Source organism: Megalobrama amblycephala, unplaced genomic scaffold (genome assembly GCF_018812025.1).
Source record: "Megalobrama amblycephala isolate DHTTF-2021 unplaced genomic scaffold, ASM1881202v1 scaffold500, whole genome shotgun sequence".
NCBI classification, from domain to species: Eukaryota; Metazoa; Chordata; class Actinopteri; order Cypriniformes; family Xenocyprididae; genus Megalobrama; species Megalobrama amblycephala.
The window spans coordinates 46706-73513 of record NW_025953415.1 but is presented as its reverse complement, the minus strand read 5'-3'; the positions used below and the strand labels follow the sequence as shown (position 1 = coordinate 73513).

At 44.5% G+C, this 26808-nt stretch overlaps 1 protein-coding gene across 2 annotated transcripts in view; it reads right to left on the bottom strand.

Moving 5' to 3' along the window:
• Window positions 1–11332: 11332 nt before the first annotated feature.
• LOC125261832 (NACHT, LRR and PYD domains-containing protein 5-like) overlaps window positions 11333–26808 on the bottom strand; it is a 44787-nt gene continuing 29311 nt past the window's right edge. For both annotated transcript variants that reach the window (XM_048180382.1, XM_048180383.1), the window contains 2 exons: window positions 16487–16660; window positions 11333–11782 (listed from right to left, as the gene is read on the bottom strand). In XM_048180382.1, the coding sequence (XP_048036339.1) occupies window positions 11776–11782; window positions 16487–16660 (181 nt within the window). In that variant the 3' untranslated portion in view covers window positions 11333–11775. The remainder of the gene's footprint in view (window positions 11783–16486; window positions 16661–26808) is intronic.

The window sequence follows — 26808 nt, the reverse complement described above, 5'->3', positions numbered from 1 at the left end:
CTTATTTTCATCATTTGTCAAGCTTGTACACACTGGTCACAGTCATGAAGATGTACAGTAATCTACCTTTAATTTCCTTCAGCTGATGCTCACTAAAACCCCACAGTCTATCAGTGACTGAGTTCTGGACTCGTGTCAAAACTCCTGTTTTATTCAACGAATATCTTAGTTACATTTAGTTTGCACTGTTAGTTATGAAGAAAGCATTAGTTAGTGTGCAGAAATTGAGTTATGACGAGATCACAGCATTAATGCGCTCAACATCATGTCTGTGATCGACTACAATCTTCATCACTGCAACCTTTCATGCCACGATCTAAATATAATGCCATAGATCAGAATGTAATGCAGCACTTTTCACGATTAGTTAACCTTGAGAGCTGTAATATTAAAAACATGCTAAAAGTTTCAGAGAGAGTAATACTTAGTAACTATTTCATATTGCAAAGATGTCAGCCAATCACAGCAGTAGGCGTTTACACTGAAGTCTCTCAGCAGACACGCCCCTTAAAACAGAGCATTCAAATTAGAGGGCTAAAATCAGGGTAGGAAAAATGCCTTTTATTTCTAAATTATGACAATTTTTGATGTAAAAAGCAATCTAACATTATGAGTGCACCCCAGGGAAACTTTATAAAACAATAAAACAATGCAGTTCATGACCCCTTTGTTTTCTTTGTTGCATTAAACTGGTGTTAACTTATTTTTGTTTCTTTTTACCCTAGACCTGATAGAGCTGAAAGAGGAAAGTCAAGAACTGAATGAAATGGAAGATAAAATTCATGTCGAGAAAGGCCATGATATCATGACCGGGGAAAAATCTTTTAGTTACTCACAAACTCATAAAACAACCTGAAAACCTTAAAGTTGAGATGAGCATTCCCACTGGAGAGAGTCCTTTCACCTGCCAACAGTGTGAAAGAAGTTTCAGAGGGAAAAAAAACCTTGAAGTCCACATGAGAATCCACATTAGAGAGAAGCCTCACACCTGCAATCTATGTGGGGAGAGTTTTGTGACGATTTGCACAGTTATTAATCAATTTATGGGTGGAATATGAATACAATAATTCATAAGGTTTTATGAATTATTATTATGCACATACCGACCCAAGGGGGGAATTAACCATATATTGTGAATTAACTACAACGAATTATAATCAATCACATATATGATTAGTTCTGTTTTAATAATTATGTAGAGAACTATCGGTCCGTCCAGCAAACCGGTAAGTTCCACAGACTCTTACGACAGAAATATTACCCTCTGGCCACGAAGATAAATTTCTATGGTAGCATCCAAACGTAAAGCAAGGATATTAGAATCAGAACGTTAAAGTGACTTGGTTGTTGCTAAATGAGCAAGTGAACAAAATAAGCATGGATATGATGTATTTAATATACAGAACGGGTAATACAAAGGTTATACGGATAAATGTACACAAGTAGATACAAATACATATAAAGTAGAAGGAAAGGCAGAAATGAAAAGAGATGATCAAAGCATGGCAAACTGCAACAGTTCACCTTTAAGAGCCAGCAAGGAAACTCAGCATTTAAAATCGTAAAAACGTTATACTTGCATAGGTTCGTTGGGGTGCTTAGAGTTTCGGAGCGCTCGGTTTGATAGTTGTTTCTTCTTCCGGAGGTTGTTTCGGCGAAGTTTCAAACGAAGGTTTAACTGTTGTAATATGACCGGAAAATAAAGAAGAGAGTCCGTCTTGACGGCAGGAACTCGTGCAGAAAACTTGTGCATCGAAAAGACGCGTGTCATGGTATTTTAAGGACAACAGGCCAGAACACCTTCTTGATAACGTCCTCCAATGATAGCGTTGCAATTTGGCGGTTTTTCCACATCCCTTTGTCCAGTCTCCCCGAATTAATTTATGGTATGTTGAATCAGTGCATTTTCTTCATAGTATTATTAAACATTGAATGATGCATTTGACAGAAATGTAACGTACATGAGTGAATAGCTCGGATTCACAGCTTTACGGAGAGATCAAACTCGACAGGTGTCTCTCGTCATATAAAGAAGATACACTTTACACTCTATTACTATCGTTTAACATGAAAACTAACCTACTACAGTCAATTCTACGATTCTACACTAGTAACACATACATGCAGCGAACACTACAAGGGCAGATACATTCATATTTGCAGGTATAATATTTGTGCATACAGTCTCTATGAAAGGGGAGCTGTGTGTTTGTGGGTGTGTGCGTGTATTTTCCTTTTATGACCGTTTGGAATTTGGGCCTGGTTCCTAGAAACCCGATCCGTGGTGTTGCACCCCCTTTGAAGTCGCAGAGGAGAGGTTAGGGACTTATCGAAACAGTCATAAAAAGAGTCTTGTGATCCATTAGTGTCTGCCGGGCCGGAACCGATGTAAGATTTACAAACCAAAGTTCCGTGAATTGAGGCTTAAACACAGTTTATGGTGGGACCTGCTCATCCTTGAGACTGTGCAGACCCTACAGTTTCTTACTAAAATGAAACCTTAAGACTCACATGAGAATTCACATTAGAGAGGGCCCTTTCACCTGCCAACAGTGTGGGAAGAGTTTTGTCCGTGAAGAAAGACTTAAAGTCCACATGAAAATTCACAGTCAAGAGAAGCCGTTCATATGCTCTCAGTGTGGAAAACGATTTACACTAAAAAAAGCCCTTGCAGCCCACTTGAATCTTCACACCGGAGAGAAGCCTTACATGTGCCATGACTGTGGAAAGACTTTCACAAACAGAGCAAACTTTGAGTTTCACATGAGAATTCACACTGGAGAGAAGCCTTTCACCTGCCCTCAGTGTGGAAAGAGCTTCACAATGAAAGATCAGCTTAAGGTTCACATTAGAGTTCACACTGAAAAGAAGCCTTACAAGTGTCTTCAGTGTGAAAGGAGCTTCACGACGAAAGGAAACCTTAAGATGCACGTCGTGAGAGTTCACAGTTGAGAGAAACGTTTCACCTGCCCTCAATGTGGAAAGAGTTTAACAGTGAAAGGAAATCTTACGATTCACATGAGAATTCACACTGGTGAAAAACCTTACAAGTGTCTTCAATGTAAAAAAGAGTTTCAAATGTCACATACACCTGAAATGGCATTTGCAAACTAGGAACTAGAGACTTTGGGTTGGTACTCAATATTTGGACTGCAGGGACCAGAGTCTAAATGAACAAAGTAAAAAAATTTACCACTCCTGGTAAAAAAGGAGAAAGTCCCTGCTCATGAGCCGTCGTGGGAGTCCTTGTACAGTTCGAGGGGATGGAGTGGAGCCACAGAGGATGAGCAAGCGCTGGACTATTTTTTTTTTTTTTTAAAGAGAACTGTTTTGAAGAGGATGATTCCCTGTCCCCCGCTGGTTCTGTCCAGCAAAAGTTCTCCTGTGGTTCCAATGTTCCCTCTCCCGCCTCCTCTTCAGACTTCATCCAGTTCCTCTGCCCAGTCGCTGCTGTCTCCTGTCTGCCTCTCTGTGGTGTGGATCCACCTCGGGTCATCTGGATCCCTTTGGATGCTTGGACCCCTTGGCTCTGCCTCCTGGCTCTTCCTCGGCTTGTTGTCCAGACTCCTCCGCCCTTGGCTGTGAAATGGATTCACTCAACAGACGTGTTCAGAGGCCTGTGAAAGATCTTTTCCTCAAATGGTCCTCCAAAAAATGGGACTGAAAAGTAAACTGTTCTTTTCAAGAGTGTTGATACATTTCCTATTTATTATTATATATTACAATTATACTTCTGTTTTATTTTTGAATGATAATTTTAGTTCTATCATTTGTTGTTGAAATGTCTTTAAGTGAAGTTAATAAACGTCATTTCGTGAGGAGTACGCCCATCTAATCTTCCAATTAATACCAAGGTATAAAACCAGCATCTTACCTCTTCCTGTTGTTAGTTCTTTTGGCATCCCTCCTCCTCCTTTTGTACTTATTTTGCCTGTTATAGGGGGGCAATCGGAGCTCGAGTAGGATATTCTTTCTGAGCCCCTCTATAGCAGACAGCAAGCCAAATCTGTTTCTAAGATTATATGAGCACATGAACTTGTGAACACTACAATAAGGTTTGATTTGTTAACATTAACGCAATCGAGGCATCATTCACACTAACCAATCTTTGTCATATTTGTCAGTAACAGGCTTTGTGTTTCTTTATCACCTCAAGTGAGAATAGTGTTAAAATGCTTTAAACTTTGAAATGTTCATCTTTGACATCATCAGTCAGGGTGTCAATTACATTTTTAGCACAACTGAATATAATTAAACCAGTAATGATACATTACTGTATAATTTTAAAAGTGGTGTATTAATTGTTACTTTAAAGGTGCTAAAGAGGATGTTTTGTTTTATATATTTTTGCAATATTACTTGAAACGTCTCGGTTACGTATGTAACCCTCGTTCCCTGAAGGAGGGAACGGAGACGTACGTCAGTAGTGACCGACGAATTGGGATATCGCTTAGAGAGCCCTATCAGCTTCGTGTGAACTAAAACAAGCCAATGGAATTGGCGTGCGATATTTGCATAATGCGCACCGCCCCCGACAGGTGTATATAAATAGGAAGCGGATGCAATCGCACTCTGTTTTTCGCTGAGGAGACAACTGGTGTCCGCACTACAGCGAGGGTACAGGAACTGTGGCGACGGGACGTACGTCTCCGTTCCCTCCTTCAGGGAACGAGGGTTACATACGTAACCGAGACGTTCCCTTTCAGTCGGTCACGTTCGACGTACGTCAGTAGCGACCGACGAATTGGGATCCCAACTAAAGCGCCACAGTTACGAAACCCCTTCCAGTGCCCAGCGCAAGCTCGGCTACCCATAGCACCAGCTGGAACGGTGAAGGGGCGAGCTTACGCCGAGAGAGTTTACTGCTGTCTTACCGAATACCCACTAAGTAAACTAGACTACACTGGGGAAGCGAACCCGAAAGGGACGCTGCGGAGGCCACTACCTACCCAATGGGGGAGGAGTTTACGTGGAGAATACACATATGGACTGGCCCGGGGGGCAGTACGCATATGGGGTCCCTGGGATGGCTCCACCTGGGTAGGGGGAGACTCATCTGACAGGTGACAGCAGAGCTGGCTCTGCTAAGGGAAAGACACGGGCTCGCCGTAGGGAGTTTAGACCTGTGGACAATACACATATGGGACCGCTCACGTAGAGGGGTCATGACATATGGGCCCCAGCCAACAGACAGCGTCAGCGACGGATGTAGGCCTGGCATCAGACACTCCGCAATGTCCGAGCCGAAGGGGGAGGCGGAGGAACTCGACAGGGTTCGCCAAGCGGGGAACACGACTGGAGTAAAAGTATGCACGTATCCGGCCAGGGGGCGGGAATGGCATTGCAAGCCGACACTTAGAGCGGGTACAACACGTCTACCGACTAGTAGATGCGAGTACACGTGAAGATACCGGCTCTACACGTAGGCTATAAAACCTAGCGAACGTGTTAGGTGTCGCCCAGCCCGCAGCTCTACAGATATCTGTCAGCGAGGCGCCATGAGCCAGCGCCCAGGAAGAGGCCACCCCTCTGGTGGAGTGGGCTCTCAACCCGAGCGGGCAAGGCACGCCCTGGGATTCATACGCCAAGGCGATGGCATCCACTATCCAGTGGGCCATCCTCTGCTTGGAGACAGCCTTTCCCTTCTGCTGGCCTCCGTAACAGACAAAGAGCTGATCTGAGGTCCTGAAGCTTCGCGTTCTGTCCACGTACACACGCAGAGCTCGGACGGGACAGAGCAAAGCTAGGGCTGGGTCTGCCTCCTCCGAGGGCAGCGCTTGCAGGTTCACTACCTGATCTCTGAAGGGAGTGGTAGGAACCTTGGGCACGTATCCAGGCCGGGGTCTCAGGATGACGTGAGAATCACCGGGCCCGAATTCTAGGCACGCTTCGTCGACCGAAAACGCATGCAGGTCCCCTACCCTCTTCAGGGAAGCCAATGCAACCAGAAGGACAGTTTTTAGGGACATAACCTTCAGGTCGACTGATCGCAAAGGCTCAAAGGGATGACCCCGGAGAGCTGTGAGAACCAGGGTCAGATCCCAAGAGGGTACGGAGGAAGGGCGAGGAGGATTCAGTCTCCTTGCCCCCTCAGGAACCTGACGATCAGATCGTGTTTCCCCAGGGACTTACCCTCAACTGCGTGGTGATGTGCAGCGATAGCGGCAACATACACCTTCAGGGTGGAGGGAGACAGCCTTCGCTCCAACCCCTCTTGCAGGAAGGAAAGCACAGATCTGACCGAGCATGATCGGGGGTCCTCTCGGCGAGAGGCGCACCATTCGACGAACAGGTTCCACTTCAGCGCGTAGAGACTCCTAGTGGAAGGAGCTCTAGCGGAAGTGATGGTGTCTACGACCGCTTGCGGGAGATCACTCAGAACCTCCGCATCCCATCCAGGGACCACACGTGGAGGTTCCACAGATCGGGACGCGGGTGCCACAGGGTGCCCCGTCTCTGAGTCAGGAGGTCCTTCCTCAGAGGAATCGGCCAGGGAGGGGCTGTCGCGAGGAGAATGAGGTCTGAGAACCAGGTCCGAGTGGGCCAGTACGGAGCCACTAACAGAACCTGCTCCCCGTCCTCCCTGACCTTGCACAGGAGTTGTGCGAGAAGGCTCACTGGGGGAAACGCATATTTGCGTAGACCCGGGGGCCAGCTGTGTGCCAGGGCATCCGAGCCGAGCGTGCCGCCGGTCAGGGAATAGAACCACTGGCAGTGGGCAGTTTCCGGGGAGGCAAACAGGTCTACCTGGGCCTCGCCGAAACGCTGCCAAATCAGCTGAACCGCCTGGGGGTGGAGCCGCCACTCGCCCGCAAGTGGAGGCTGCCGTGACAGCTCGTCGGCCGCACGGTTGAGCACACCTGGGACATGAGTGGCCCGAAGGGACCTCAGATGCTTCTGACTCCACAACAAGAGATGGCGGGCGAGTTGCGACATGCGACGGGAGCGTAGACCACCTTGATGGTTGATGTACGCAACGGCCGCAGTGCTGTCCGAACGGACCAGTACATGCTTGTCTGACAACAGCTCCTTGAAGCGGGCCAGAGCAAGACGTACTGCTAGCAACTCGAGGCAATTGATATGCCAATGCAGCTGAGGCCCCGTCCAAATACCCGACACTGCATGCCCGTTGTACGTGGCCCCCCATCCCGTGGCAGAGGCATCTGTGGAGACCACAGCATGCCTGGACACTTGTTCCAGGGGTACTCCGGCCCGCAGGAACGAAGGGTCCGACCACCGGACAAGGGTGCGGCGGCAGCTCGGTGTCACGGGGACACGGAGCGTGCCGCGCTGCCACGCCCATCTCGGGACCCGGCCGCGGAGCCAGTGTTGAAGCGGTCTCATATGGAGCAATCCGAGCGGCGTGACCGCGGCTACAGATGCCATATGCCCCAGGAGCCTCTGAAAATCTTTCAGTGGAGCCGCTGTCCTGCGCTTGAGCAAGCTCAGGCAGTTCAACACCAACTGGACGCGCGCCTCGGTGAGACGCGCAGTCCGTGCGACCGAGTCTAGCTCGAGACCGAGATAAGAGATCCTCTGCCCGGGGGCGAGTTTGCTCTTGTCCCAGTTGACCCGAAGACCCAACCGGCTGAGGTGAGCTAAAACCATGTCCCTGTGTTCGCACAACTGCTCTCGCGAGCTGGCCAGGATCAGCCAGTCGTCGAGATAGTTGAGGATACGAACGTCCTGTTCCTTGAGGGGAACAATGGCCGCCTCCGCAACCTTCGTAAAGACGCGGGGGGACAGGGCCAGCCCGAAGGGTAGGACTTTGTACTGATATGCCCGACCCTCGAACGCAAACCGCAGGAAGGGTCTGTGTCGAGGCAGAATCGAGACATGAAAGTACGCGTCCTTCAGGTCGATTGCTGCAAACCAATCCCGGGGACGGACGCATTCGAAAATGCGCTTCTGCGTGAGCATCTTGAACGGCATCTTGTGGAGATACCGGTTCAGGACGCGCAGATCCAGGATTGGCCATAGCCCACCGCCCTTTTTCGGTACAATGAAGTAGGGGCTGTAAAACCCCGACTTCATATCGGCTGGAGGGACCGGCTCGATTGCATCCTTCGCCAGGAGGACAGCAATCTCCGCCCGGAGAACAGGTGCACTGTCCAACGACACCTGAGTGAAGTGGACACCCCTGAAGACCGGGGGACGCCGGGCGAACTGAATCGCATAGCCGAGTCTGATAGTGCGAATGAGCCAGCGGGACGGGCTGGGAAGCGTGATCCACGCCTCCAGACTCCGAGCCAGCGGGACCAAAGGCACCACAGACGCACCGGGGGTGGGGCAGCAAGGTAGAGTGGGACCCAACTCGGACGGCATGGGAGCGGCCCGGAGTGTGGTCGAACTCTGGGAGGCAGCAGTGCGTATGGGAGACGGCGCACGGGGCGCGGGCTGCACCATCACACTGCCACCTGCTGGCGAAATGGGAGGGGGCTGCAAGTGGCGAGGCGGGGCCTGGCACACTGGCAGGCGCACCCTGTTGTGACCTGGAGTTTGAGGAAACTGCTCTTTTTGTGATAAAGTGGGTACCGCTGGACTCCGGGGAGCCAGCGGCGGTAGATGGACAGACATCACAAATTCCCCCCGGCCCTCCTCCGGGGGTGGGAGAGAAGGTGGAAAACTCTCCCGAAGAGCAAGATCCTTCCCCTCCAGGTTGCCCGTCTCAGGGCCGTGACTTCCTTTTGCGTTTGCCACCTGGCTTGGCTGAGACGGGCTGGGCACCACGTCCGCGACCGGCACCCTGCTGCTTGGCTGGTGTAGGCTGCTGCTTTGCCAAACCAGCAGGGGCTGAGGACGACGCAGGCGGGCGCCCTCGGCGACGGGCGGGCTGAGGCTGAGCCACGGGCGGGTGGGTGGAGGCAGCAGCGGACCGCCGTGGCATGACGTGTTTGATAGCCTCAGCCTGCTTCTGTGCGGCGGAGAACTGTTGGGCGAAGCTCTCCACCGCGTCGCCGAAGAGGCCGACCGGGGACACGGGGGAATTCAGGAACCGCTGCTTGTCGGTTTCCCGCATGTCCGCCAAGGTCAGCCAGAGATGGCGTTGCTGGACTACCAGGGTAGACATCGCATGACCAACAGCGCGTGATGTCACCTTCGTCGCCCGGAGGGCAAGGTCGGTGGCAGCGCGCAGCTCCCCAAGCAGTTGTTGGTCAGGCCCTTCCTGGGGCATCTCCGACAGCGCTTTTGCCTGGTAAACCTGCAAAAGGGCCATCGCGTGCAGGGCTGAGGCAGCCTGCCCACAGGCGCTGTAAGCCTTCTCAGTCAGACCGGCTGAGAACTTACAGGCCCGGGACGGGAGACGCGGCTCACCACGCCAGCCAGTGGCCGTTGGACACAGCTGCATCGCAACGGACCGCTCGACTGGCGGGATCCTCGCATACCCCCTGGCTTCCCCGCCGTCCAGGGAGGTGAAGGCGGACGAGGGACCGGGCCTTGCACGAGCACTATACGGTGTTTGCCAAGACCTGGTCACCTCATCGTGCACTTCCGGGAAGAATGGCATTGGGGCGGGACGCTGGACATGACCAGCGCGACCCCCCCCAAGTACCAATCATCCAGCCGAGATGGGCCGGGACAGGGTGGAGGGTTCCACTCGAGCCCGACACACAAGGCGGCCCGGGAAAGCACAGCCGTCAACTCGGGATCCGACTCGGCCACCGCTACCGTCCCGGAGGGCGGCAGCGCGTCCGGATCTTCCTCCCCCGAGGACCCTGGCTCACCTTCCGATGCAGAGATCGACATCCGGTCCGCCGCAGGCGCACCAAAGGTAACGGCTGGACAGTCCGTAGAGGGCCCAGCGGAAACCAACGGCGGCACGACGGGTTGCGGTGCTGATGAGGCGGCAGGGGCCCGCGGAGCGTTTCCGCTCGGCGGGGAAGCCCTGACCGTAATCCTCAGGTCACCCTTCCCATACACCGCCGAACCGTCATTCCGGCCCGGGCCGGAAAAAATGGTCGAACGGGGCATAGGAGAGGGGACCCCCGCTTCCTGAGACCTCAGGAAGGAGAGTCTAGACCTCAGCACCGCGATAGTCATATTCCCGCAATGGGAACATGAACCATCCACAAAAGCTGCTTCAGCGTGCTGAACGCCCAAACACGAGATGCAGCGATTGTGCCCATCAGCAGGGACCAGGGAACGACCGCACCCAGTAACGCACAGACGAAATGACATACTGTCAGGGTTCGTCTGTAAAGCTCTTTTAGAAGGGGAAAGATCAGCTCACTTGTGCTGAAGCACACAGGGAGTGACGCGATGCGCTCAGGTACACCACTCCCTGAACACACCGAGGAACCGGCCCAAATCGCAACACGCACACACACTTTTAGAGTGTTGCTGTTACAACAGCAGTTGAGAGCTTATAGCTCGGCTCCTCGGAAGCTCGCGACCTCGCTGGAGTGCCTTCACTACCAACACGAACAGCGCGTTGTTAATCCTCTTCTGAGGCAGTTTTAGTTGCAGTTTAAACAAAGTCTGAAGCAGGACACCAGTGTATGGCTCCGAAGCGAAAGACAGAGTGCGATTGCATCCGCTTCCTATTTATATACACCTGTCGGGGGCGGTGCGCATTATGCAAATATCGCACGCCAATTCCATTGGCTTGTTTTAGTTCACACGAAGCTGATAGGGCTCTCTAAGCGATATCCCAATTCGTCGGTCACTACTGACGTACGTCGAACGTGACCGACTGAAAGGGAACTGTCTTTACTAACTGATAAAAGACTATTTATTAGGTGCACTGAAAGGAATAATATTAATATACATCATCTGTGCACGAGGTAGGGCCTTAAAAACATCAGCCAATCATTTACGCGATCATCGCGCAAACGATTGGCCCTCTGGCTTGTCAATCACTGCCATGACGTTCCTTGTGAGAGACGAGCGCGGCTGTGCGCTCCAGTAACTTTCCACACTCCACAGGCGCTTCATGCAATGTTTTTGTCAGAAGACAGGAATAACAACTGCAGATTATGAGTTACCTGCGGTGAGTCCGACATAATGAATCCACTAATACGATACAGCGAATGCCGGTGGTAAACACTCGTGTTCCAATACTCGTGCACGAGTTTTGGGAGGCGTTCTCTTGAAATGAGCTGTGAAGGAGGGGGGCTATTCTTACGCATGCGCTCATTTCAAAAACTCACTAACAGTCTTTGGATCCTCAGTCGACGAAAAAATCCTCTCTATCACCTTTAATATCTATAATGCAAATGTTTGAATTTTTACTGTTAGTCAGTACACAGTAAATACAATACACTGTAAAAAAAAATCTCCTTTTAGACTAGAGCTTCACATTAGTGATCAATTATGAGACAAATTCAAATTGTGCTGTAAAGTAATTTTAAAGTGACAATAGTGTCATTTTATGTGAGTGAGACTTTAATACAGTGCAGTCAGAAATGTATGTTATTTACACAGTTATACAGTATTTTATACATACATATATACAAGTTAACAGAGTTAGTGTATAATTCACATTCTGTACAGTCATTAACATTGATGAAACCCTGTCTTAAAAAAGCTATAATTATTAATCTATCAATCTGTATTCAGTATGTATAACAAGAAACACAAAAGGTGTCTCTCTGTCAGCTCTCTGAGCTCTCTGCTTCAGGACCCTGTGGTTTCTGCTGCGTGATTCAGATCAGAGGAGTTTATAAACACTGTGGTGAATTTCTCAAGTTAGAGTGGAGAAAGAAGAGAGTGTCCGTGAGGAGAGTGTGTGGAGCCGGACTCAGAGCGGATATTTTAATGGAAATGGGAATTTCCTCAAAACCTGTAAATCCAAAAATAAAACAGTCAATTATGTAAAATCAGACATTCTTTCATTTAAAATAATAAAAGTCTGAAACATGCCTTAATTATTTTAATACAGATCAATTATAAACAAGCCAAATCTCTCTGTTTATCAAATACAATGTACTTATTGTGTTCATATTGTATTGAAAACACTTTTGCTGCTATTGAGGTTGAATATAGGTAAGGTATGGGTGGGTTTAAGGGTGGGTAAAGGTGTAAGGGAACGGTCAACAGTGTAATTATAAACGCAATAACAGAAATTATTTACAGATGTAATTAAATGCAGGTGTTTTTTTAAAATATACAGTGGTGTGAAAAAGTGCTTGCCCCCTTCCTGATTTTTTTTTTTTTGTTGCATGTTTGTCACTGTCATGATTCCTGTCATTTCCCAGACTCCAATTCCCATAATCCTCCCTGCCAGTCACCTGCACACACTCCACACTAATCAGTAATCACCACACCCAGCTGCAGCACATTAACCAGACTATAAAGGACTCTCATTCACCACACATCATTGCGAAGTCTTGTTTACTACAGTCACAATTCCGAGCATTGTTAATCTGTCTGTCTGCCTGTTACCGATCCTGTCTGTTAACTGTTTACCATTCTCTGCCGCCTACCTTTGGACTGCATATTGTTTCCTGACCTGTGAGTGATATCTGCCTGCCTCAACTTCTGCCTGTACTGTGACCACAATTCTGCCTGTCCCTTGCTGTTCCTGTCTGCCCCTGTTCGACAACGCACTTGCACAATAAAAGCTTGCATTTGGATTTAAACCTGTTTGACCAATCATTACAGAAGACTTTGCCATACCAGGATTCAGCTGCTTTCGTGAGTGTGTCTGTCTCATCCAAAATGAATTCATCTGCCCGGTTAATAGGTCTCCATCAAGGAGACAGATCCATAGAGGATTACGTTGAGGACTTTATTGGACTGGCGCATTTGACATGCTTTAATGAGGAATGTCTTATGATCTTCTTTAGAGGAGGACTATCTGATCTGCTCAGTTCCGGCATGCCATTACATAATCCTAATGGGACATTAAAACAAAATATAGATATGGCATTAAAACTGAGCGGCTCTCCTGTAAGGCTTGATTTTCCTGCTAAACAAAAACTGAGATCAAGCGTCCTGCAATAAAGTAATAAAACTTTAATCTGGAAAGAAGATCTCAAAGAAGTAGCAATGGACAACGCCTCGCCCTAACCCCAAAAGGACAACGCCTCCCCCACCACACACACACACACACACACACACCTCCCCTTCCTCTGGCTCAAGTCACTGAAAGTTATTCAAAACATATAATGTAACTTGTGTATCTATTGTTTCTCCCTTTTCATGTTTGGTATCATTTAAATTGTCTCAGTGCGATTGGTTAGATGGTCTCAATTTCACAGCAGTCACTAGTATCATGAAGAAGATTGAAAACTAAGGAAAATTCTGTCCTCTTTTGGGTGGTGCCTTTTGTGAAAACCCACTTCTCTCCCCCAAAACAGGTGTTGGTGTAATAAACATTTACGATCCTTTTGTTCTGGTTCTGGTATAAAAGGTAAAGAGCAAAGCAGTCATGGGGGATCATCTGTAGGAGAGGCCCCCCAGAGATGGGTGAATGTCTGAGGACACTCACCCATCCCTGTGTATATATGCATTTCTTTGAGTAATCGATGTTATGCATTTATCATTTCTGAATTGGCTTCTAATTGTCTAATTGTAATGTAATTGGCATGATATATTTTTACTTGACAAATAAAATGTTATATTTGGTTGATTCTGTATTATTCTTAATCCCTTATTTCTAGTAGATCAAAGCGAAGGTATTACCTCAAAGCTGTGTTCAGGATTGTTCATACGAAAGGTTTAATAGATGGAGCATGGGGCACGTCAATTAAGTCCATTTCGATTTCTGACAATCACTGCCTTAAATAAGTTGCAGTTTTCGTAAATATATCAAAACTATGCTTTTTGTTACGAGTAAGCAGAGCGCGACCGACTTAAAGGTAGATATTTACCCTGCATCCAATGTTTAAGGTCAGACTGACGAGTTTGTGTCCGGGAAGAGTGCTCAAATCGGCCGAAGTAACTCTTCTAAAGCGATACCGGGACTGCAGTGAACGAAATAATTGAAGATAAGGTAATCAGAATAATCGAATATCTAAATTAATACATAACAAATGATTAATTTCTAATTGGAGACACAACCCTTAGAATAAGAATCATTTGAAATTGGAGTCAGATTAAACGAGTGAAATTAAGTAAACTTAATAGAGACGCTGAAAAGGCATACATGCGTTAACCTTCCCCGTCTTGTGGGAAACCGTCATTGGGCCCATTAGGCGGGCCTTACACTCCCTTTACTGTGGGTGTCGTGGAGGAATGCAACACCTCGTCTCCTCGTAATGGCTGCCGCTAAAGAGAACACTCACAAAATGGCGGTCACAACAACAACACAAAGTCAAATCACAGGTGATATTCATGAGCAAAGTCAAGTCACAATTGATCTTCATGAGCAAAGTCAAGTCACAGCTGATCTTTCTGAGCAAAGTCAAGTCACAGTTGATCTTCATGAGCAAAGTCAAATCACAGCTGATCTTCATGAGCAAAGTCAAGTTACATCTGATCTTCATGAGCACAGTCAAGTCACAGTTGATTTTCATGAGCAAAGTCAAGTCACAGTTGATCTTCATGAGCAAAGTCAAGTCACAGTTGATCTTCATGAGCAAAGTCAAGTCACAATTGATCTTCATGAGCAAAGTCAAGTCACAGTTGATCTTCGTGAGACAAGTCAAGCCACAGTTGATCTACCTGAGCCACATCAAGTCCAAGTTAAACTTCCTGAACCAAGTCAAGTCACAGTCACGTCACGCCTCCGCTGATCGCCCAGAGTCACGTCACGCCTCCGCTGATCGCCCAGAGTCACGTCACGCCTCCGCTGATCGCCCAGAGTCATGTCACGTCTCTGCTGATCACCCAAAGTCACGTCACGTCTCCACTGATCGCCCAGTCACGTCACGTCTCTGAATCCGTCTGAGAACGGAGAGGATTGTTGTCCAGTGTGGACGATCCACCTCTGACGTCAGCACGAGCAGCTGGAATTCCGAAGCCTCCGCCGGTTGCTTCGCACTCAAGCTCGAGTCAGCTCCAGACTTCGCACCAGAGCCCGAGTCAGCTCCAGACTCCGCACCAGAGCCAGAGTCAGCTCCAGACTCCGCACCAGAGCCCGAGACAGCCCCAAACTCCGCACCAGAGCCTGCCCTGGAGACCTCCTACCTGTCTGCCAGTAGGTCTCCTGTTAAAACATAACTGTGGTTTATCACACCTGAGTTCAGTTTCTCTAGCCACACCCAGGCCTGATTACTGCGACACCTGTTTGCAATCAAGAAATCACTTAAATAGGACCTGCCTGACAAAGTGAAGTAGACCAAAAGATCCTCAAAAGCTACACATCATGTTGAAATCCAAAGAAATTCAGGAACAAATGAGAAAGAAAGTAACTGAGATTTGTCAGTCTGGAAAAGGTTATAAAGCCATTTCTAAAGCTTTGGGACTCCAGCGAACCACAGTGAAGCCATTATCCACAAATGGCGAAAACATGGAACAGTGGTGAACCTTCCCAGGAGTGGCCGACCGACCAAAATTACCCCAAGAGCACAGCGACGACTCATCCAAAAAACCCCACAACAACATCCAAAGAAATGCAGGCCTCACTTGCCTCAGTTAAGATCAGTGTTCATGACTCCACCATAAGAAAGAGACTGGGCAAAAATGGCCTGCATGGCAGAGTTCCAAGACGAAAACCGCTGCTGAGCAAAAAGAACATAAAGGCACGTCTCAGTTTTGCCAGAAAACATCTTGATGATCCCCAAGACTTTTGGGAAAATACTCTGTGGACTGACAAGACAAAGGTTGAACATTTTGGAAGGTGAGTGTCCCATTACATCTGGCGTCAAAGTAACACAGCATTTCAGAAAAAGAACATCATACCAACAGTATGATGAAGCGAACCCAAGCGAACCCAAGCTGAAGCGAACTTGGGTTCTGCAGCAGGACAATGATCCAAAACATACCAGCAAGTCCACCTCTGAATGGCTGAAGAAAAACAAAATGAAGACTTTGGAGTGGCCTAGTCAAAGTCCTGACCTCAATCCTATTGAGATGATGTGGCATGACCTTAAAAAGATGGTTCATGCTTGAAAACACTCCAGTGTGGCTGAATTACAACAATACTGCAAAGATGAGTGGGCCAAAATTCCTCCACAGTGCTGTAACAGAGTTATCGCAAACGCTTGATTGCAGTTGTTGCTGCTAAGGGTGGCCCAACCAGTTATTAGGTTTAGGGGGCAAGCACTTTTTCACACAGGGCCATGTGGGTTTGGATTTTGTTTTCCCTTCATAATAAAAACCTTAGCATTTAAAAACTGCATGTTATGTTTAATTGTGTTATCTTTGATTCATATTTAAATTTTGTTTAATGATCTAAAACATTAAAGTGTGACGAAAATGCAAAAAAATAAAAAATCAGTAAGTACAATGTAAAAACATTGTATTGTACTAAATGATTAATTTAAATGTTAGTACATAGTTGTTAAAGACACCTAATATAAAGTGGGACCAAATATGCATATAAATATATAAATGTTCAGCTATATGAAAACGTGAATATTTATTTGAAAGTATTACTTACCGCAGTGTCTCTAGTTTATAATGTGGAGAATTCTTTAGATCAGTGAGCAGTTCACGTCCTGAATGTCCTAATTTATTCCCAATCAGACTCAGTTCTCTCAGGTGTGAGGGGTTTGATCTCAGAGCTGAAGTCAGAGCAGCACAACCTTCATCTGTGACTCCACAATCTCTCAACCTGTAGAGAACAATGACACACTCTTCACTCTCTCAATTCAGATCAGTTTAGCAGTGAATCCATTATTAAATAGAAAATACAAACTTAAACCACAAATGAATACGTGTGATAAATCATTGAGATCTGAAATGTCACAGAGCACAAAACATGATCGTATGTGTGTGTGTGTGTGTGTGTGTGTGTGTGTGTGTGTGATTTACAAAATTAAAAACAATACTTTATAAAGTGTAAATGCAGAAAGATGAACGTGATGAACAGTAAGAATGAATCCAGCATGTTCTTCATTTCTCAGTTGTGTCGAGCTCGAGTCTGTTTAAACTCAAGAGACTGAAATGTTGATTGTGTGAAAGTGTGTATTTCAATGTGACTCTCAGTCCTGCAGTATCATGTGACTGAGGAGTAGGGCTGGACGATTAAAGGTGCTAAATAGGAAGTTTTGTTTTATACATTTTTGCAATATTACTTGAAACTGTCTTTACTAACTGATAAAAGACTATTTATTAGGTGCACTGAAAGGAATAATATTAATAAACATCATCTGTGCACGTGGTAGGGCCTTAAAAACATCAGCCAATCGCGTAAACGATTGGCCCTCTGGCTTGTGAATCACTGCCGTGACGTTCCTTGTGAGAGACGTGCGCGGATTGGCCCACTGGCTTGTCAATCACTGCCATGACGTTCCTTGTGAGAGACGAGCGCGGCTGCGCGCTCCAGTAACTTTCCACACTCCACAGGCGCCGCATGCGATGTTTTTATCCGGAGACAGGAGTAACAACTGCAGATTATGAGTTACCTGTGGTGAGTCTGACATAATGAATCCACTAACACAACACAGCGAATGCCGGTGGTAAACACTCGTGTTCCAATAGGAGTGTTTACGAGTTTTGGGAGGCGTTCCTTCGAAGGAGGGGGGTTGTTCTTACGCATGCGCTCATTTCAAAAACTCAGTAACAGTCTTTGGATTCTCAGTCGACGAAAAAATCCTCTCTATCACCTTTAATCGAAAAGTAATTAAAACCGAAATTCAGAACCTCTAACCGACGTAATTTTCCCATGTCGGTTATTTCGTCTTTTTTAATCCTTATAATACTTCCCACCTAAAAACAGACTAGCGCGCGTGTTGCCAAGTGACTCCGCCCAGTCCAGTCAACATGCAGGTGAACGCAGAGTCAACACAGAGACGCGCGAAACTGGTGAGCCTTGCCCTTGCGTCTTCACTAAACTTTGTCAGTTGTATGTGTATTACGGTTTTAGACATTCAAGCGATTAGACGATCGGATGTGTATTATTATATCGAGCTACCGTGCTAACCAATCAGAATAGACAAGAGTGAACTGCGCCTGGAATTCTTTCGACAAAGATATTTAATTTAATAATATTTAATAATATTAATCAAAATGTAGGCCTATCTTAGAAATTGCTGATTTCTATATTAATAAGCTTATCTTTTTTTTTTCTTTCTTTTTTTTTTATAAATACGTTTTTATTATTTTTTACAGTTTTACAATAACAAAACTGTGGTACAGGTGTCTTATGTCAGTATATACAGTCATTCATCATACAATCAACGCGTTCATCAAACAGCTGTGGTAACTCGGATCGGATCAGTCTACAAACACGGTGAGTCATGTCATCCTCTCACAGAACTGTTTCCTGTTCCATCTGTCACATGTTCAGTATAGCTCTCTCTGTCAGCGACGAGGGATTTACATGTCATAAATGTAGGGAAATAGTCAGGCTGACAGAGAGAATCTCAGAATTAGAGACACGCATCCAAACTTTAATCGAGGATAGAATGCAGGGGCTTCAGATACTGTTTTGGATGCGACTAGCTTAGTGAACTCTGTACATTGTTCGGTTCCGGCTGTAGAGCCCACGCAGCAGGGCACTTGGGTAATGGTGAGGCTGCCTAGCTGCGGAAAACACCACTCTTCCGTTCCAGTAAGAACATCAAACAGGTTCTCCCCACTCAGTGACGCACCCACTGAGAATCCTGTTGAAAGTGCCCTAGTTATTGGCGATTCTATTACACGGAACGTGAAAATAGAGACACCAGCCACCATAGTCACATGTTTGCCGGGAGCCAGAGCACCTGACATCAAAGCAAATTTAAAAGTGCTGGCTAATGCTAATCGTAAATATTCTAAAATTATTATTCACGTCGGCACAAATGATGTTCGACTTCGCCAGTCGGAGATCACTAAAATTAACATTAAAGAGGTGTGTGAACTCGCAAGTACAATGGCAGGAGAAGTAATTTGCTCTGGTCCCCTTCCTGTTCGTAGGAGTGATGAGATAGTTAGCAGATTATCATCACTCAATGGCTGGCTGTCTAAGTGGTGTCCGCAGAATAATATAGGTTTCATAGACAATTGGAAAGCTTTTGGGGCAGACCTGACCTGTTGAAAAGAGATGGTATTCATCCGTCCCGGGATGGTGCTGCTCTTCTCTCTAGTAATATGGCACATAGTCTTAGAGCTGAAACATGACAAACTGGGGCCCAGGACAGGAAGCAGACAGACTGGCTAAACCGACCGTCTGCTAGCTGCCTCACGTTACAGAAGTCAGATAAATCCCAACACATAGAAACTCTTACACCTAGATATTATCACATAGAGACTGTGTCTGTACCCCGAATTAGTAAAAACAAAAAACTTCCAAACCCATTCAATGGTAAAAATTTAATTGATGTTCAACAAATAAAAAAATAGAGATAATAATGATAAACAAATGATAAAGCTTGGATTGTTAAATATTAGATCACTTTCTTCAAAGCACTTATTGTAAACGATATTATCACAGACAATAATCTAGATGTGCTGTGTTTGACAGAAACCTGGCTAAAACCGGACGATTACATTACTTTAAATGAGTCTAGTCCTCAAGGTTATGATTATCGACACAATCCTCGTCAGAAAGGCAAAGGGGGAGGTGTTGCTGTAATTTATAGTAATATTTACAGTATCAGCCAGAAGTCTTTCAAATATAATTCCTTCGAAGTGATGGTGCTTTACGTAACATTATGTAAGTTGAGATTTGTGCTGGCTACTGTATACAGGCCACCAGGACACCATACAGACTTTATCAAAGAATTTGCCAATTTTCTATCAGAATTAGTACTAGCTGCAGATAAAGTCCTTGTTGTTGGTGATTTTAATATCCATGTAGATAATAAAAAAGACTCATTGGGATTGGCATTTACAGGCATTCTAAACTCTACTGGTGTTAGACAACACGTGTCAGGACCCACTCATTGTCGTAATCATACTTTAGATCTAATATTGTCACATGGAATCGATATTGATGCCGTTGAAATTCTGCAGCAGAGTGATGACATCTCAGATCATTATCTAGTCTCATGTATACTACATTTAGTCAAAGAGGCTAAACTGCCTCCCTGCCATAAATATGGTAGAACCATCACTTCTACCACTAAAGATCGCTGTATAAATAATCTTCCTAATCAGTTTCATCACCTTTGCATACCAGACAGCTTAGAAGACCTCGATGTTGCAACAGAAACTATTGCCTCTGTCTTTTCCAGCACATTAGACTCAGTTGCTCCTTTGCGTTTAAAAAAGATTAAGGACATTAATCCAACGCCATGGTACAATGAGCACACTCGGACCCTAAAAACAGCAGCTAGAAAAATGGAGCGCAGCTGGAAGAAACAAAACTAGAAGTATTTCGCATTTCGTGGCGAGAGAAAATTATTGAGTACAGAAAGGCCTTAAAAACTGCTAGATCTGCCTATTTTTCAAAACTTTTAAAAGAAAATAAACACAACCCTAGGTATTTATTTGATACAGTGGCTAAATTAACAAGAAATAAAGCTTCAACTTCTGATGTTTCCAAAGAGCATAGCAGTAATGACTTTATGAACTTCTTTCCTTGCAAGATTGATAATATTAGAGAGAAAATTATAACCATGCAACCGTCTACTACAGTATTGTGTCAGACAGTGCATTGTAGTGTCCCTGAAGAAAAATTCAATTCATTTTCTGCTTTAGGAGAGGAAGAATTGTCTAAACTTGTTAAATCATCAAAATCAACAACATGTATGTTAGACCCTATACCGACTAAGCTATTGAAAGAGATGCTTCCGGAGGTCATAGATCCTCTTCTTAATATTGTTAATTCATCTTTATCACTAGTATACGTACCAAAAACTTTTAAGCTGGCTGTTATTAAACCTCTTATTAAAAAACCACAACTTGATCCTAGAGAATTAGTCAATTACAGGCCGATTTCAAATCTCACTTTTCTGTCAAAAATACTAGAAAAGGCAGTTTCATCACAACTATGTTCCTTTTTAGAAAGAAATAGTATCTGTGAGGATTTCCAGTCAGTTAGACCGTACCTTAGTACTGAGACTGCTCTCATTAGAGTTACTAATGATTTGCTCTTATCATCAGATCGTGGTTGTATCTCTCTATTAGTGTTACTGGATGTTAGTGCTGCATTTGACACTATTGATCACAATATTCTTCTAAATAGACTCGAAAACTATGTTGGCATTAGTGGAATTGCATTGGCATGGTTCAAATCATACTTATCTGACCGTTATCAGTTTGTAGTAGTAAACGATGAGATGTCATATCAATCACAAGTTAAATATGGAGTACCGCAAGGCTCAGTACTAGGACCGTTGCTTTTCACTCTGTACATGCTACCCTTGGGAGATATCATTAGGAAGCATGGCGTTAGTTTTCATTGTTACGCTGATGATACTCAGCTCTATATTTCTTCACGCCCTGACGAAACTTACCAATTCGCTAAATTAACAGAATGTATAGCTGATATAAAAAACTGGATGACCAGTAATTTCCTAGTAATAAATTCAGAAAAAACAGAGATTCTAATTTTTGGACCAAAAACTACTTCACGCAGTAACCTAGAATACTGTCTAACACTTGATGGCTGCTCTGTTAAGTCTTCGTCGTCAGTTAGGAACCTGGGTGTGCTCTTTGATACCAATCTTTCATTTGAAGGCCATGTTACTAGCATCTGCAAAACCGCATTCTTCCATCTTAAAAATATATCTAAACTACGACAATGAAAAATGCAGAACAGTTAGTTCATGCGTTCATGACCTCAAGGCTAGATTACTGTAACGCTCTACTGGGTGGTTGTTCCTCCCGCTTAAATAAACTACAGCTCGTACAAAATGCAGCAGCAAGAGTTCTTACTAGAACTAGGAAGTATGACCATATTAGCCCAGTTCTGTCATCACTGCATTGGCTTCCTGTTAAACATCGTATAGATTTTAAAATCTTGCTAATTACTTACAAAACACTAAATGGTTTAGCTCCCCAGTACCTGAGTGAGCTCTTAATGCATTATAGTCCTTCACGTTTATTGCGATCTCAGAATTCAGGCCAGCTGATAATACCTAGAATATCAAAATCAACCGCAGGCGGTAGATCCTTCTCCTATTTGGCACCCAAACTCTGGAACAATCTTCCTAGCATTGTTCGGGATGCAGACACACTCTGTCAGTTTAAATCTAGACTAAAAACACATCTCTTTAACCTGGCATACACATAACACATTATCAATTTATATTTTCAAATCCGTTAAAGGATTATTAGGCTGCATAAATTAGGTCAGCCGGAACCGGGAACACTTCCTATAACACCAGATGTACTCGTTACATCAGAAAAAGAATGGCATCTATGCTAATATTAGTCTTTCTGTTTTTCCCGAGGTTTACCGTAGTCAACCGGATCCGGGCCGTAACCAGCTGAGACCAAGGACCTGCGCCTTGACACGACCACAGCGCAGCCCTGAAGTATCAGCAGAGATCGAGTTGACTAGATCATCCATTGTGAAGACATCATCAACATGACAGCCAGTGCCACAGTTCCTCAACAAACCGACCATACCGGCATGATGAATACGATCCTCAATTGGACACGACCACAACGCAGCCTGAAGTATCAGCAGAGATCGAGTTGACTAGATCATCCACTGTGAAGGCCTCATCGACATGACAGCCAGTAGCACAGTTCCTCAACAAACCGTCCATACCGGCGTGATGAATACGATCCTCAACTGGATGGAACTGAAATAAATACTTTGAATGTTGCGATCCTATCAGATTTATGATAGCAACCTGATTCGTAACAAAGCACTGTTCGCCAGAGGAGAACTAGCCCCCCGACTAAGCCTGGTTTCTCCCAAGGTTTTTTTTTTCTCCATTTTAACACCTATTTGCCACTTGTTTGCCACCTGATGTCACCTGTTGGAGTTTGGGTTCCTTGCTGCTGTCGCCTTTGGCTTGCTTAGTTGGGGACTAAGCATGCCAAAAGCCAGTCCTCGTCACTGAGATTCGTTCCAAAGTCTTTTTCCCATACCAATTTCAGAGGGTCAAAGGAGGAGGAGCCAACATTAGATAGCATAGTATAAAAAACAGAGATCTTCCTTTTGAGAGAAAGAGTACAATTGTTTTTCTATATCAGAAAGATCCAAGCGTATGTCCTTTAGAAGTGATTCCAGAAAATGTCGTAATTGCAAAAATTTGTAGAAATCATTATTGAGTAAATTAAATTCTTGTTTTAACAACTGAAATGGTTTCAAGCTGCCTTTGTCAAGTAACTAGTCCAGCTCCTGAATTCCCCTCAGTCTCCATGATCGAAGACCAATGTTCTGAATAGCAGGGGGTAAGTCAATGTTAAACAAAATAGGAGACTTCAAAGATAGGATGTATGGAATATTCAAATACTTCAAAATATCTTTCCATGCCAGGAGAGTGTTTTGATACCATAAAAATATTGGACACTGATTCAATTTTATGTACACTGTAAATAAATGGTAGGGTACACAACAAATTTGGGAAACATCTCAAGGCCTCAATCCCTGCCCACCGAGAATCTATTCTATTTAGAAACCAGTTTATCATATTTTTAATCTGGCAGACCAAAAATATAACTGGAAGTTAGGGAGTGCAACCCCTCCTTATTCTCTGGGTTTCAGTAAGATAGAAAATTTGAGTCTAGGCTTTTTTTTTTTATTCCAGATGAATTTTGATGTAATGGAATTTAACTTTTTAAAGAAAGCAGCAGTCAAGTAACAGGGCAAACTTTGAAATAAAAAGTTTAACCTGGGTAGGATGTTCATCCTAATTACGTTAATCTTGCCCAGAAACGAAATGGGGAGATTTGACCAATCGGACAAGTCCTGACTGATTTTGGTAACTAATGGGGTGTAATTAGCTTTGAATAGATCACACAAATTGGGTGTGATATTTATTCCCAAATACTGAAAACCTGAGGGAGCTAAATGAAATGGACAGCCCAAAGCAGCTTTGGGGGGGGGGAGCATACAAGTATAAGGCCTGAGATTTATTTAGATTGATCTTATACCCGTAAAATATACTATATTCTCCAATAATCAAAAGGATTGTGTCAACAGAAGTCTCTGGGTATTTAAAATATAATAACAAATCGTCGGCATATAGAGAGATACGATGCTCATCTGAGCCAATTCTAATACCCTGTATACTTGTATTGGCCCTCATTGCCACAGCCAGAGGTTCAATGACCAACAAAAATAAAAGGGGTGAGAGTGGACAGCCCTGGCGGCAGCCTCTACCAACAGGAAATCTACTAGACATTAGCTGGTTCGTATTAACAGCCGCCATAGGCTGGGAATATAAAAGTTTAATCAAATTAGTAAAATTGTGCCCTAAATGTATCTTCTCTAATACGGCGAAAAGGAAAGGCCTCTCCACCCTGTCGAACGCCTTTTTTTCCCCCCCACATTAATTGTTTCAAGTGAAACAATTAATGTGGGATCTTTGGTCATATGTACATAATCTAGAATATTCAGTAATTTACGAATGTTATCAGAGCCATATCTAGATTTTACAAACCCGGTCTGATCTGGCGAGACGATAAAAGGAAGGATGGATTCAAGGCGTTGGGACATTGCTTTAGCCACGATTTTGTAATCTACATTCAATAAACTGATGGGGCGATAGGAGGAGCAATCCAAAGGATCCTTGTCTTTTTTCAAAATGAGGCTGATAACAGCAGAGGACCAAGAATCGGGCAGTGAATTTAGCTCAAAAAGATCATTAATCGCAGGCATTAAGATTGGGCTAATATCCTTCCAAAATTGCTTGTAAAATTCGAGAGAAAACCCATCTGGGCCCGGAGCTTTGCCTGATTGCATGGATTGAATAGCTTGCCAGATTTCCTCTTTAGTAAAGGGGGCATTTAGAAAAGTTCTGTTTGCTTCAGAAACAACAGGAAGAGAAATTTTACGCAAATAGTCTGATAAATCCCCCTTCAAACTACAGCCCTCAGATTTGTATAAAGTCCTATAAAAATTGGATTATTATAACTCTTTCTTGTTGTGCTTTTTTGAGTTGATATGCAAGTAGAGGACTAGGTTTAATTTAACAGTAATTTCTTAATATGCTCCGTGTGGTCTAAATTTAGTTTCACTCTGGCTCTGTTCAGCTGAATCCAATTGATCTGATTTGGCATTTGTTTGTGTTGGTTTTCTAAGTGAATCACTTCGATCTCTAATTCTCTCCTTTTTTTGGTCTTGAGTTTGCTCACTAAAGAGGCATAGGAGATAATATGGCCCCGTAACACCGCTTTAGCAGCATCCCACTTTGTCGCTGAAGAAACAGGAGAGTTCTGGTTGTCCTGCCAGTAATTGACTATTTTCTGTTTTAGGAACATACAAAAATCGTCATTGTTCAGATGTGAAACATTAAACTTCCAATAATTAGATTTGGGAATGGACAAATTGACCTCAAGGTCCAAATAAACAGGACTGTGGTCAGACAGAACGATAGGGCCAATACAACAGGATTTCACTTGGTGAATGCAATCGGACGGTGCGAAAAAATAATCCAACCTGGAATAAGAATTATGAGGGTGAGAATAAAATGTGTAATTTCTGTCTTTCGGGTGTAGCTCCCTCCAAATATCTGCTAAGCCTAAATCTTTACAGAGATTGCGTAAAATACGGGAGGATTTGTGGCCTATCATGGTCTGTGGGGTGGATTTAAAATCACCACCCAAGAACCCCAGGTTTCTGCAAAACCGGTTAAACTGCAAAACTGTCTGAGATATAAAACTGGGGCACTCAATATTTGGGGCATATACATTTCCAATAGTGAGATGTACTCCAAAAATATAGCCAGAGATTAATACAAATCTCCCCTCAGAGTCAGATTCTACATAATCCAGACTGAATGGGATGTTCTTGTGAATTAAAGTTGCTACCCCTGTACTATTTCACGTAAAAGAAGAGTAATATATTTGACCCACCCAGTCTCTTTTAAGCTGATAAGTGGGTTTCCTCTAAAAGAGCAATGGATACATGCTCCTTTTTGAGAATTTATTTTTCCTCTTTACAACGTGGCCGATATCCTTCACATTCCAAGTTACTAACTTGACAATATCATGCATGCAAACAAAAAACAAAATGCTAAGATGCTGATGAGCTGACAAACGTAAATCTTGCACAAAGAAGACACCAATTTGAACAGAACAGTACCACAGAATGAACAATGAATTACCCCAGAAAAGTCCGCCCCCCCAGGCCCCATCCCAAACGATAGGGCACAAAGAACATCAAAAAGTCACAGAATGAGATGATGTATGTAAATAAACATGTCATCATACTAATGCCACTGAGAAAAATAGCCCCCTCAAGAGTCGCTCCTACATAAACTATAAAATAGAATACGTAATTAAAATGATTGAGCCCAATGAGAAAAAGAAAGAAAGAAAAAAAAAAGTGGAAGTATAGCAACCGCATGAGCCAACAACATTTAAATGCCCTTCAAAAAAAAAAAAAAAAAATCCTGGATAACGAATATTAAAAACAACAATATACAGTCGTGGTCTAAATAAAATAAATAAGTAATAATAGAAAATAATAGAAAAGAAAAGAAAATGAGAAAAAAGGCTAACATTACACTTTTTATCTTACAAGTCTGTTGGGCTCAAAAAAAAGAGTAATCCTCTGAGAAATAGAGTACCTTACTGTGGCGAGGGGGGCGTGGTTCAGCGAGGTCTGCAGCAGGAGAAAGCGCCAGGAGAGGCTTGGTAAGTGAGCGGGTTAAATGTAAATCACGAACACCTGTTTCTCATTCCAGTAATTGGCGCGGAGACAGGATAAAACGC